Source organism: Nothobranchius furzeri, chromosome 8 (assembly GCF_043380555.1).
Source record: "Nothobranchius furzeri strain GRZ-AD chromosome 8, NfurGRZ-RIMD1, whole genome shotgun sequence".
In the NCBI taxonomy this organism is placed as follows: domain Eukaryota; kingdom Metazoa; phylum Chordata; class Actinopteri; order Cyprinodontiformes; family Nothobranchiidae; genus Nothobranchius; species Nothobranchius furzeri.
In genome coordinates this window covers 48302327-48316538 of record NC_091748.1, presented here as the reverse complement: position 1 = coordinate 48316538, position 14212 = coordinate 48302327, and the positions used below count along the sequence as shown (strand labels likewise).

The following is a 14212-nucleotide window of genomic DNA, read 5'->3' as shown; positions in this document are numbered from 1 at the left end:
AAAAAAATTGCTTAAATTTGGTCAAAATGGCCTTAAAAAAGGTCTTAAAAAGTCTTAAATTTGGCTCCCTTAAACCTGCAGATACCCTGAATTCAAGAAACACCGAGTGCTAAATAGGACTAACTTGTAGGTAAGGAAACTGCAATCCAACTAAAAACATAATTGGATCAAATAAGTCGTCTGCAGTGTGAATACGAATATTTATTGAAATGTTGCAACATTTAAAGGTTACTTAAACATCCACTTGATTTTAACTAACCAAACACAGAAATTTTCAAACATCTCATTTGGCAGTTGGCCGTGAAGGACACTTCTGTAAAGATAAATCCTTGAGGCACGCACTGTTTTCTTTCTTTGAAGCAAAATTTGGCAGGCTCAACATGTTTAGTTACCTACAGACACAAGAATAGGCTCAATTGTCTTTTGTGACCACTGGTGGAGGTCAGTTCATTAGAAAAATGACAATAATTCAATACCCAAATTCCCCCAGGAGTTTCATGCAAGCTTACAGTAATCATTAAACATGTTCAGTCGATCTGTTGCTGAGAACATTTGCAACAGCTGATAAGATGCTCTCATGCAGATGCTGCCCTCTGAAAACGGAGTTACTGTGGAACAGCAGAGGCTGAACACAAATTCTCTGACTTTCTGTAACATAAAAATAACGAAGAGGTTGGTGTTTGGCAGATCAGTGCTCAGTGAGAAAACCAAACAGGCGAGCCTTTTCCCTGAAGCGTCAGTCCAGTTTAACATTTAACAAAACAAGCAGCTTTTGTTAAGGCGCAAGTAAAACAAGACACTGTCCTTTCATGCAAAATCTGCAATAATAAGGTCCATCGCAAGAAAGCAGAAGCAAGCATGGAAATGTTAGGCACAAAATAGCAAAAATAAACTGGAGTTCTACTTAAGTTCATGGAATAAGTCCAGATACAAGCAGCGAGTATTCATCATACTACAACAGGTAGCATGCAGCTACGTCAACACATAAAAGTACACAAAACCATTCCATCAAAGGTTCATAAGGCACACGTTCTTTACACTGCTCCTTAAACGCAAGCCTTCACATTCTTAACTCATATCTGCAGTGGGTTAAACCTTTAAAACAAATACATATTTGATTATAAATGAGAATTTGATTTTTTTATGTAAACAAAGTTCAAATGGATTTAAAGAGAAGTTTCAGGAAGCTTTAGTGATAAAACTCTTATCGAAATCTTTTTACAGCGGTCAGCCTTTTCTAATAAAACAAAGAAAGAAAAACATCTTGTAGTTTGTAATTTATGGTGAATTGTGTTTTCAGGTGCTCTTTGGAAGCCATCATCTGTCTCCACCTAGAGGAGGGTCTTGGTCATCACCACTGGCTGTTGTCAGGGTAACTCGGGACAGCAGCAGCGTACTGAGGCAGACTCGGACCCTGGGCTGTCTGACCAACAGCATTGAACCCCGTTTCCCTCGCCGATGCATTTTTCCACATTCCAGTGTTCCACTCTTCCTGAGCGCGCTGCATACTACCGCCGCCTCCTCGGTAGAGTCTGTGCACCTGCAGCATGAAAAGACACTCGAAAAACCCCTCATAGTCTGTATTTGGGACCGTTTCCAGGTAACTGGAAATTAGCAAATCGAGTGAAAATGTTGTTAGCTCACGTGTGCACTCACCTTAATGAGAACCAGTGCCATTAAAACAGTCATCACAGTGAAGAGCAGGGTTGTAATTAGCATCACTATAGCCGAGGCCACATTGTAGCTGAAAAAGGTCACTGTGGCAATCCAGCCGCTTTCATGTGTTGGTGAGAATGAGATGGGAGTAGTACGAGTTAGTGTATCAGACAGTGCACACTCAGCAAGGTGGATTTATCACACGGTCAATCCGACATTACAACCGAGCAGTTAAAGCAGTGAGATGTAGTGACAATCAGCTGACTGATAATCTAACTTGTTGTGACGAGTTAAAACCACAAGTGAATGGTGACATTACTGAAAGCATAAATTAAAATGATTTACTTCACATGAAACATTTTTAAATACCATTAGAGCAGGGGTGTCAAACTCATTTTAGCTCAGGGCCACATTGAGGGAAACCTAGTCCCAGGTGGGCCGGACCGGTAAATAAAAAAAAAACTTCAGATTGTTTTCTTTGTTTTAATACAATCAATATAAAACAAGGCTGGAGCCTGAGGACAGTGTAGTACAAGTACAACACCTGAAGTGTACTTGAAATTTTGAAAAAAAAAAAAAAAAAAATCAACAAATAAAAAAACAGTCCTTAGTGATTCAAAGAGCTTACAGATCACATGGCTAGATCAGTTTCATGCAGCACTTAAAAGTATATTTGACTCATTTTACTCAACATCTTTCAGCTTTCACCAGCACATCAACATCAGAAGTCACATCCTGAGTGGCGGCCAACTTCAGGATGTGAGTCAAGTTCCTGTGTGAGCCTTGAGCGCAGCTTTATTGCATTTATACTCATTAGAGAGAAACCTTGCTCACAATGATACGTTTATTTTCACTCTACATTGTAAAGTATGAAAATAAAGTTTACACAACCAACTCACGGACCGGATTTAACCCACTTGCGGGCCGGATCCGGCCCGCGGGCCGCATATTTGACACCCCTGCATTAGAGGGAAACATGTTTAAATCAATATTTAAATTAATTATGGGGATTAAAAGAGGATATTATGAACAAAATTTCTTCAAAAGTTTAAAAGTTACATTTTTGAAAATAGGAAAAAGAAAATGGACAAAAATAAAAACCACAAGGCAGGTTTAACCCTCTGGAGGCAGGCGTTGCAGATTTGCAACGTTAAAACCTACCTACCTGGTTACTCCACATACGTATTTCATGAGCATTTTTTTTACTCAGAAGTACCCCTGAAGGACTTAGTTGTTCATCCTTTTATCAAAACTTATTTTGAGCCTGAGAGGGTTAACCTTACCCTACCACAGATGTTACCAGTAAACACTGAAGCTCACTTGAGCCTAATGAGTAATTCTTTTAGGGCCAAACACTCAAAATAATGGTGCTCCAAGGTTTTTCTTTAATTTGACACCATTGCTTTTGGATGTTTTGTTCCCTCTCAATCTAATATTGTCATCTTATCTACTTCCAAACTGTTTCTGAACTTGATAACTTTATTGTACTTGACTGTACGGAGAACACTCTAATAAGCCAATGCAGCTTGTGGGAGATCAGATTACCTTAAAAACGGATAGCTAGAAGGCCTGAGGTATGTTAGGCTGGAATTACTGCAAATAGTGTTTGAAGAAGGAACAGACTGATGAACTTAAGGATGCAAATCTAGCTCAGCTAAGCTAACTGAACACCCAGACCCAGAGGCTAGTGAGCTGCTAACACTGGTATATAAGGAAAAGTTGCTAACATCCACAGAAGACCATCAGGATGCGGTTCAGGAAACAGTTTAACTTAATGATGTAAACTCATTTTCCAAGTGTTGATAAACACCAATTTACTCCTTCCATATTGGACTCTGCTTTTAAAATCTGAAATAATGGCATCTCTTCATCCTCAGTCAAATTTGCTCATTCACTCAAATATTCAAGTCTACCAAAATCTCATTTCTACAGCGCTCTCCAAGTAAGACATTTTGCTTAAAAGAACATTTCTTTTTTTTTTCAAATCTGCCATCAGATTATGTCAACAACCTTTTCTCCCTAACCTGACATCAAATATAATTTTAAGAGTCCGCTGGACTAGGGCCAGTTTGGCCAAAGCTTGTCCGGTTGACCCTTCCTGACCTTGTACACATGTTCTGGTCCTGCCTGTGACTTAGGTCATTCTGGATAGACATTTTCCAGAGCTACTTTATACTATGTGGTGTTCATAACCCATCTAACCCATTAGGCGTGTTTCCATTGCTGGAACTTCAGGGTAAATTATGGGATGGGGAAATTGACCGAGAGATTAGATGTTCCAGTCCCCTTAGCTCTTGCGTCTCCATTCAAATTCAGCCTTTTCAGGACTTTAAAGACATCAGCGTATCGTGACTGCTTTGGCAATGAGGGATGTATTGAATCTGGTGATTGAATCAGTGCCAAAAAGGGTCCACAATAACGTAGAAAGTTTAATTCTGCAGAAGTATGGCATAATTTCATCTATTCAGAGGACAAGGACTGCTGCACATTGTAAAATGTAGCGTTCACTGACCAAAAAAACCTTCTTTTTTTACAGTGCTCTGTGAGACAACAAAGCCCTGTGAATTACATCTTTGTGGGAGAATTCAACTCTTCTAATTTGACTAACGCCGTGTGTTTAGAACGGCGTCTGCTGATGTAATTTCCTACGGAGTTAGAACTAATCCACGTGAATTAACCAAAACTTCCACTCAGCTACTCCACCGGGCCGTACCAAGTACCTACCCTGGCTGGCCTGGTCAAGTGGAGACAGGCGCACGTCGGGACGTTCCTGTAAATTTACCCTGAAGTTCCAGTAATGGAAACACACCTATTATGTACCATCTTTGGCCTGACAAATGGATCCCATTCATTTCAAAGAGATTTGGATTGTCATAGCTTTCTTCTCCCTACTTGCGAGATGTTTGAGGTAACTTTTGTGAAAGGAACGAACCCCACATATGTTTAGATGGATTAGAGACAATTTTCCTCTCTGAAACTGGAAAAAATCTGCTACATTTTAAGAGGTTCCAGTCAGAGATTTAATTGAGAGATACACACTCACACTTTTTATTTACATCACTGTAGTATGAAGACACCTGCCTTCCCTATTTTCTTTTTTTCTCTACCTGTTGGACTGAAGGGGCTTTTGCTGCTTGGGTGGGTGGTTTTGGGGTTGGGATATCTAACCTTTGTATTCAGAATACATGGATGTAATTGTGTTACTTAGTTTTTCCTGTTCTGAAAATCAAAAAATCTCAAATATAAAAATATGTTTTTTCCCCCTTCATTAAAGTAATGTTTGAAGAAAATGTTAATTATTCCTATTAGTCTTCACATTTAATTCTGATGTCTGCTTGTCCCATTCATTCGGCACAGTTCCCACTCAGACTAATTTTATGTTTCCATGGAAAACAAGAAAATGTCCGAGAGTTTCCAAGGGTTTGAGTGGTTATTGTCCAAATTCAAAACAATACATAGTTGATTAAGGCAGGCCAACGTAAAACAGAAATATTTCAGTTTTAGGTCAGCTTTACCCCCTCAGATGTTTTCTGTTAAACTACATAAATCTTTTGGTCCGATTGTTTGCATTTCCAACATGATTGGATTTAAGTTTGTTATGGTTTTTCCAAATATGATCAGATATTCAGTGGTGTTCAGCTAATTGTAAATGGTCACTGGTAAATGAAACCACGCAGTCATGTTCAACCTTACGTGTTGTTTATAATGTGTTAGGTGTGTCTATGGTTAAATAAAACTAAAAGTAAAACTCACAGCTGAAGACACTCACCCCAGACCTTAACACCATGTTCTTCCTCCCATGTTTACATTCAACATCAGCATGAGGGTACAACAAAACCCGACCAGCGGCTAACAACTCAACAAAGCACAACTGAAATCAGCAATAGCACAATGTTGGGTTGTCAGCTTTATTTTATTATACCACTGATGTGGTGACTAAAAAGCATATTGTCCTCCAATCAGTTGATAAAAGTCCTTGTGACCCATTTTGATAAAACCAGTCATGCTTTAATGGTTACAGCGTTCTCTGCTGGTCCAGCTGAAACTTACCATGCTCCCCAACCTGAGATGCCTAAAGCCTGGATGAGGGTCAAGACACACTGAAGGAAAAAGATGAAGAAGAAGGCCATGAAGTTGAAGGAGCTGTCAGCCCTAAAAAAAAAAGACAGTGGAAAAAGCTGAATAAAGGAAGAAGTAGAAATGCTGGGTGGTTCTTAATTTTTGTAGTAATAATTATTTCTGTTGTTGTGAATTAGTGACAAAAATAACAGAATGAGGTTCAGAAACAAGAGAGAATGAGGAGTCTGGTGAAATGACTAACGTTTGAGAGGGGCCAGCTGTGATGGTTTGGATATGTGATGATTGATCATTCAGCACACTTTTAAATTATTTTATACATTTTTGTCTTAAGCAGACATGAAAACAGGTCTACACCCCTGAAAGCTAACTGAAATGACACGATAGACTTGAAACCCAAAACCGGCTTGCCCAACATCATCACATATGTTTTTAGCACTTCTTTACCTCACACACCATGGAGTAATAATAATGCTTCCAATGTGTCTGGTTTGAGGCGCGGCCTCAGATTGCGTGGCCAGTCTCTCTCCCTGTGCTGTCCGAGCACAGTTCACTCTGGCCAAATATTTAATCGGCCCAAATCTGACTCGACCTGTTGGGCTTACTCGGTTCGAGCTTGGGTCGCATGAGCGGAGATGAGCCCCCCGCATGGAGGTCCAGCAAATTTTTTTTATTTATGTTTATTTATTTAGCAGACGCTTTTATCCAAAGCGACTTACAATTTATAACCTATAGGGCATGTTGTGATCTGTGGGGGAAACCGGAGTACCCGGAGGAAACCCACGCATGCATGGAGAGAACACGCAACTCCACGCAGAAAGGCCGCAGCAGAGTTTCGAACCTGCGACCTTCGTGCTGCGAGGCAACAGTGCTAACAACTGCACCACCATGCAGCCCATGCAGCATTTGTACTGTTGGTGAAGTCTTTAAAATCCTCTACAATATTTCACCTTGTGGTTAATAGACCAACTGGTTAATCTGTGAAACCTTCATTCTCACGTATAAAACTACCAACAAGATATTTTCTGATCAGACCTACACCAGTCACGTAGGTGACCTGTTTCACCACTTATGCAGCAAAATACAGAAACAAAATACTTTGTATTTTATCTGGGTCACAAAAATAAATAATTTTGTATTTAATGACAACATTGTTTCAGGAACTACAAGTGAGCCAGATCAGAGGTGAGGGTCAGACAGCACGATTTTGACTCTTATTTACTGATATTTAGATTTTTCGCCTTGGATTGGATAACAGCAACACGACTCTACCACTGACTCAGTTTGCTCTGCAACATTGATGATGATTCTCCTGCATAGAATATTTGACAAGATTGCAGACTTCAATGCAACTAAAAGCCTTTATAAGGTTATATATTTACATACGAGTAGAATGAGATTTGTTTTAAATATTAAATCCCTTCAGATACTCTATAACTCATTTATTTTACCATATCCGAGCTATGGTGTTGAAATATGGTGAAATAATTAGAGCAAATACTTATCCTATATATTTACTTCAAAAAAAGGTAGTTCGAATAATTTCCCATGCTAACTATTTTGCTCCAACAAATTCTATCTTTATCCATTTAATAATTCTAAAATATTATTGACCTGCATACACTGGTTGTAGTATATCAGGCTCAACTTCCACCTTATCTCCAAAGGATGTTTGAACAAAGGGAAGGAGGATAAAGTCTGAGAGGAACTGGGATAAAAAAAAAAAAAGAACATTAGAACCAATAAAAAAACAAAGATGCATCTCAGTAAGAGGAGTGAGTTTATGGAATAGCCTCGAGGATAGATGAAAAAATTAATGCTCGTTGAAAATATTCAAAAAGAGTTTTAAAAATAACGCCTTACGTAATTACCAAGTGCACTAAAATTAGTTTTGTCACACGTTTATACCTCTTGATTGATTTTGTTGAAATTAGGATGATGCATGTAATAACTGTATTGTTTATGTTTATTTACTTTTGATATTTATGACAATGTTGATTTTTTGTAATGAGTTAATGGGTAGGCTTAAATAAGTTAACTTCAGGCTATACCTTTTCGTTCATAAATTATATCTAAAGAAACTGTTTAATTTACAAGAGGAATTTGTACCTGTGATAATTATTATTATGTTCTTTATTAGATAATTATTTTCCTTTTCATGTGTTTTATATGTATTTGTTATGACGGAAAAATAAATACAAATACAAATAAATACAAATATGTATTGCCGTCCTTCAGTCATGTTACTTTTTCCAGCAACATGTTTAGATTTGTCACATACATGTTTTATTTGTGTATTAGTACATGTTAAAGGGACTTTACGGAGTTTTGAATTTTTATGCTCGCGATTGTCCCCTCAGGCCAAAAGCGCAACGGCAGCTTCAATAGGAGGCTCGTGCACGAGGCGCGCATGCTGTACGTGCACACTCCTTAATGAAAATAACAGCTGAGACAGTCCCGTGTGTGTGTGTGTGTGTGTGTGGACCGGAGGACAGAGGACAGGAGAACGTGCAGCTAATTAATTAAATAATTTGGTTCTGTACCTTTCTCTTCAGCACAGCCGACAAAGGTTTATGATGGGTCAGTCCTCCTGCATGCTCAGATCATTCCCTTCCCTTGCTTGAAAAATTGTTCCAAAATGAAAGTGGAACCCACATCTTTTTTATCTGTGAATTCAATGCCGTTCGGCGAGTCTCAAATAAACATTTGGGCATCTTACTGTAAAAAAATACCATTAATGTAAAAAGGAAACTCTAAAACAACTATGTTCACATCCAGAATCGAACCTGGGACTTCTGCATGAAAGCCCAAAGTCTAACTAGACGAGCTAAAGCGCCAGTGGCATGTTCTGTATCTGTACCATTTATATCACGGTTCGGAGGGCTATGCCTGAGCGTGAACGTGCATGAAGGAGCCTGCTCGACCCGAGCAGCTCTCTTTTTCTGTGATTTTACAGAAAAATAGGCAATCAAAGTAAAAATGCCAGGACTCATTCTACAGGACCAGGGCATTGCAGGAGAATGTATGAAGAAGACATTTATCATTTCTATACATGTTTTGGCTGTCAAACTTCCATAATGTCCCTTTAAAGTTTCTCCATTGAATTTCTCACATATTGTAGCTGCTGAAGCATCCATGGATGCTTCACGATGTGTATCCCCGGAAAGCATCCTAATTAACCTTCTGAAGTTGTACAAAAATGACATTTTTTATGGGATTTGCAAACACTTGACTCACCTGAAAGCTTTGTAGAGTGGTCTGAACCAACACGTGTAACTACAGGGACTAAAGAGTAAGAGCCAGAGCAGAGAGAAACCAAAGTTTGTGGCCTGTCCACCTCCTGCCCACCATGCAATACAGGAGATCACATTTAAGAACAGTGTGCCTGAATACACTGCAAACAAAAGCAGAGAAGGCGTACAGAGTTGTGGTTAGTGATTTTTAACTCAAAGATTGTGAAACGAATCCTGTTTCTTGCGAAAATGTACGCAAAAGAACATACTCATCCAAAGCATGTAAACTCTGCGGACCAGCTGCTGATGAGGTGCAGGAATTTCCTCTTCAATATTCTGGTAAAAGCATGGCTTTATCCTTAGAAACTTGGGCAGCGGAGGAAAGTTGTTCACCTTATCTAAAACATGAAGGAAGGAGTTAAAAGAGATCCTAAAGCCTTATTTAACATGCTGATCATCCAAATTCTAATTATGAGGTTGGGATTATGTACTAAATATCTGTATGTGTGCAGAAGGAAAAACATATCTATGGAAGAATTAAGGATTAAGTGACAAACCTGTCATCCTGATTTCCAACTTTCTTCCTAGAAAACAGAATTTACAACCAAAATAAATTGTCATACTTAAAACCTTATTTTGAAACAGAAACGTTCTGTGCTATTTTGCCCTTTGCAACAGTCCCCATTTTTAATCTTTGACAGATTGAATGATGAACTACAGAACACTTGCAACACTAATTTGAGCTAAATGACTTGATCAAACCGTCTCCTAAGCTAGGAAGCTGTACATTTTCATTAAATTAAAAATGCTTCTATAATCCTCATATCTCTCTTTTGTGCATGTTACAACTTTGGTAAAAATCTTTAATTTTAACACGCAAAAACATAATTTACGTGGGTTTATGTTTAACCTGTTGTGGCATTTTAAATTAGATGTCTAATAGTATGGAACTAGGATTTGGGACAATATTACATGTAACTTGTGCCAAGTCTAGTAACTTGTAACTTTAATCTCATTTTGTAACAGGTAATTCTCGTTTTGTTGCATATAACTTTTGTTTTGTAACACGTAACTTTGGTACATAACATGAAGCTTTCATTTTGTAACTTACAGAAAAAAAATCAATGTACAAGTTTGGCTTAAAAACTCACAACTCTCAAAACACACATCTCACTCCACAGCGAGAATGACAGAAATTCGTGACACATGATTGGCTGATAAGACAAGGCCATTAATTGGTTCTTTTGGAAGCAAGGTAGAACTGGGACAAAATGTTTTGTACTTGTAGACACTTGTTAGACACGAGGCTGAAGTTAGCTTTCGATTCCAGCTTCCGATTCGGGAAACGGCTACAGGGCCATTACACCCAATTTTTCGAGAGGGTGCTCGCTGCAGAACCACAAAGGCGGAGCTGCACCATAAGGTGGAGCTGCACCAGGGTCAGCCCCGCCCATTCACGCAAACTCAGCCTAGCCCACTGACTTCCGTTTTTGTTTTCCAACTTCATCGCAAACTAACCTGACCCACATGAATTATGGCTGTTACTACTTTACAAATGTTAATGCTATGTTCTATGCTCCAATTAAACAAGATAAATATAACGTGCTACATGACAAAGTGGGAATACATCTTGAAATGAAACGATTTCTTTTAGCAGATATCTGCCCACAGCCGCTCTAACAATAATGTGGTGCAACAGCATGGGTGATTGTCATATGTGCTCTGGTAGTCCAGTGGTAAGATCATCTGAAGTAAATTTTGCTTCCCCCTCAGCAGATGCTGGTTCGATTCTCGGTGAGCTCGGCATCAGTCTATTTAGCCAGCTGAAACATTGAATTTGTTTATATTTTAGTTGTAATGTTTATTTTCAGCAAAATATTTATGTCTCTAAAAGTTCTTTGAATTTGGTCGTTCCTAAACAGCATTTTAGTTGAAACTCTGCTCACAAATGGACTCACAATGGCTAAATAAACGAATAAATAAATAAACACATTAGTCATTATATTGTAAACGGTATACCAGTAAATTGTTGTAAACATAGTACTGGCAAGTGTAGCTAGAAATTAAGAAAAGGGGTTGTAATCTACCTAAGATTTCTGCCACTGGGAGTCGAACCTGCGCAAAACTACATGCCAGCCTGCCTCCATAGCCTCTACTCCACCACATCTGATATGGAGTAAGTGGCATTACATGTAATTGTCCTATCCAGTGTGTCTTTGGAGATGGGATGTATGGTTTATTGGCGGTGTCTCAGTAGAAGTCATTTCAGAAATAATTTGTCAGAAAATTCACAGAATATCCAGATTTGAGAACCAAGACCAGACCCACTTCAGGGGAGGAGACCAAATTGAAGCTGAGATGGGAGGAAAATGCATGAATGAGGCCAAAAATGGCTTTGGCGTGTTTCTTATGAGGAAATGACAATATAACATGATAAAAAGTTCCAAAAGTTAGATTTTTAATTATATGGAACCTTTACAAAAACTGTTCAGTTAACTTCTCACCTCCGTCCTCAATCTTGTATTTTTTAGCTATAAAACCCTCTTTGGTTCCAGAATGCTATCAAGTCTGACAACTGGAAGGAATTGTACTGACTCTGATGGAACGGACGGGGCTGACTCTGGAATGGGCGGGGCTGACTCTGGTGCAGCTCCACCTTCTGGTGCAGCTCCACCTTTGTGGTTCTGCAGCGAGCACCACTTGAATTTTTCTCTACTCTGACCATATTTAATCTGCTCTAGCTCAAAAACTACAACAGCCACACTATTCAAACCTGTTCTAGAATATTCTACTATAATAGCAGATCAAATAAAACACAGTGTGGGATTTGTGAAACCTTTCCCTGACTTGTGAAACTTCAACACAGATTGTATTTTTTCGGTGACATGTAGCACAGTTACACAACAGCCACAACTATGCAAAAATTACTTTGATGTTTGCGTGTCTTAATTAAAAACAAGCATAAATATTCAACCTCAAACTTTTTTATTCTCCACATTCCAGAGAACTTCAGATAATTGAACAGCTCTCCATTTCTGTTTTCAGTTTCATGAAAAGTTCCGCTTTTTCGCTGCAAAAAAAAAAAAAAAAAGAATTTTTCAGGTATTTTATGGGCCATTCCCATCTGTACCGGGTCGGCCCGGGCTGGGTAGGGTAGGTTGTTTACATATCTGGGTGGCCTGGTATTTTTCCGGGCCAACCAAGGCTCATTCTTAGCCCTCTTCTTGAGGGGGTCTGCTTCAGGCCGACCAGGGCCAACACACCCACTGCTGACAGCAAATTCACACCTTCCATTAGAGCAAGCCTCTGATTGGTGGGTAGAATCAGCCCACATGGGCTTAAGGAAAGGATGTGTGGAATCAACCGGGCCAGGCTGGGGCCGACTGGGGCAACCCGGCCCGGGCCGACCCGGTACAGATGGGAATGGCCCAATATATTTCTCCATTCCCAAAGACATACAAAAAAATCTTTTTCTTGCAGATATCTTTCAGTGACTCCGATTGTCTTACCTCTCATCCATCTCTCCATGCTCATTCTTTTCCACTGCCTCAGCCCTGGTTTCAGAAAGGTGACACTCCGCGCTTTTCAGAGGTGTACGATACATTACGGTAATATGACGGAGTTCCATTCCGAGAGCCGGCCCGGGAGAAAAAGACTACGCCGTTAGCAATGGAGGAGCGGAGGAATTGTTTTGGAGGCGTATTTTCAAGATAGTCGGCCTATCCTTGCTCGTTGACATGTGCTACTATGGGGCATGCGCAGACCGATTTTTTAAGGCTTTGTTGAAGTTTCACAAATCAGGGAAAGGTTTCACAAATCTCACACTGTGTTTTATTTGATCTGCTATTATAGTAGAATAATGTAGAACAGGTTTGAATAGTGTAGGGGCTGTACTTCTTGAGCTACAGCTGTTCCATCGTTGGCCAGATGCTGAAAAAAATGCATAAATCTGGCTTTGTTGAAGTTTCACAAATCAGGAAAAGATTTCACAAATCCCAAACAAGGTTGTATGCAATCTGCTATTATTGTCGAATAATCTAGAACAGGTTTGAATAGTGTGGCTGTTGTAGTTTTTGAGCTAGAGTAGATTAAAGATGGTCAGAGTAGAGAAAAATTGGGTGTAATGGCCCTTTAACCGTTTCCCCGAATCGGAAGCTGGAATCGGAAGCCAACTTCAGCCTCGTCTTGTAGACTTGTTTAGTAACTGTGATTTGAACCTTGTACATTGATTTTTTTCTGCAAGTTACAAAATTAAAGCTACATGTTACGTACCGAAATGACATGCTACAAAATGAAAGTTACGTGTTGCAAAACGCGAATTGCATGCTGCTAAACAAAAGTTAAAAGTTACAAAACATGGTACAAGTTACATGTAATATTGTCCCAATCATTGGGAACAAATCATGCAGTACAAAGTTAGCTAAATCGCGTTGTTGAACGGTCCAGTGGTCCAGCTGAAACAGAAATACGCCAACTATCTCGTTTTATCTCGTCTATGCTGTGTCTGATTAATGCTGCTGACAAAGATGTAATCTTAGATATTAAGAAAATAAGCCCGTTTTACCGGGACAAGGTTTATTTTACTCACGTTTCCGTCGACAACCGCAGGAATGGATAATCCAGGATGCGCTTTTTCGACCCCCTTCAAACGTTTCACGCATGCGCCACAACTGACGGCTTTGTAGTTTTTTAACGTCAGTACTTAACGCATTTGCCCTTCTGAAAAACTACATATCCCTGCAAAGGCTTGAGCGATAACGGAAAACGCGTGACAACATGATAAACGACGTCCATCTATGACCGATTGGTACGACTCAGTTCAAATGTATCCCGCCCACTTCCTAGTGTGTGAATTATGGTTGCAAATTTTATATAATTAAAACGCTTGTATGCAACGCTTGTATGCAGTATTTGACATAAGACAACTTTCTCACTGACACAAACATGCTAATGTTTGCGGTGTACTTAAAAATAAAAAAAGTATGTTAAAATGAAAATGAGCTTATTCAATTGAGAATGGTCAACATGTGGATTTGGCGCCATCTTGAGTCAGGTTCACAATAACGAATCATTAAAATCTAGTCAACACGTTTCATATGAAATTATTATCAATCAAAATTTGAGGATAACATAAACTGAAATATCCTTGGTTTGAAATTCAATGTGCTTAAGTTTATATATATATATATATATATATATACACGCCCTCTTTTAACAGAACAGTTTTCATGATTGGGTTCTCTTCA

The 14212-nt window shown here is 39.1% G+C and overlaps 1 protein-coding gene across 2 annotated transcripts; it reads right to left on the bottom strand.

Annotated features, from left to right (window-relative positions):
- Nucleotides 1–505: 505 nt before the first annotated feature.
- On the bottom strand, nucleotides 506–13663 carry scamp4 (secretory carrier membrane protein 4). 2 transcript variants are annotated; one of them, XM_015971650.3, is made up of 7 exons: nucleotides 13555–13663; nucleotides 9524–9550; nucleotides 9236–9364; nucleotides 8971–9127; nucleotides 5707–5808; nucleotides 1657–1774; nucleotides 506–1540 (listed from the first exon to the last, which is right to left on the bottom strand). In XM_015971650.3, exons 1-7 carry the CDS (start codon nucleotides 13625–13627, stop codon nucleotides 1352–1354), a joined length of 795 nt encoding a protein of 264 aa, XP_015827136.1. In that variant the 5' UTR covers nucleotides 13628–13663; the 3' UTR covers nucleotides 506–1351. The 2 variants fall into 2 exon arrangements, with proteins under 2 accessions (XP_015827136.1, XP_070410198.1); XM_070554097.1 differs by lacking the exon at nucleotides 5707–5808.
- Nucleotides 13664–14212: the final 549 nt, after the last annotated feature.

Bases quoted from the DNA above. Each gene is read 5' to 3' on its own strand.
- scamp4 (XM_015971650.3), bottom strand. From the start codon at position 13,627: ATGCGTGAAACGTTTGAAGGGGGTCGAAAAAGCGCATCCTGGATTATC. The intron at 9,551-13,554 runs GTGAGTAAAATA...TCTGTTTTCTAG, and splicing joins CTGCGGTTGTCGACGGAAAC to GAAGAAAGTTGGAAATCAGG. The intron at 1,541-1,656 runs GTGAGTGCACAC...TTCATGCTGCAG, and splicing joins TGGCACTGGTTCTCATTAAG to GTGCACAGACTCTACCGAGG.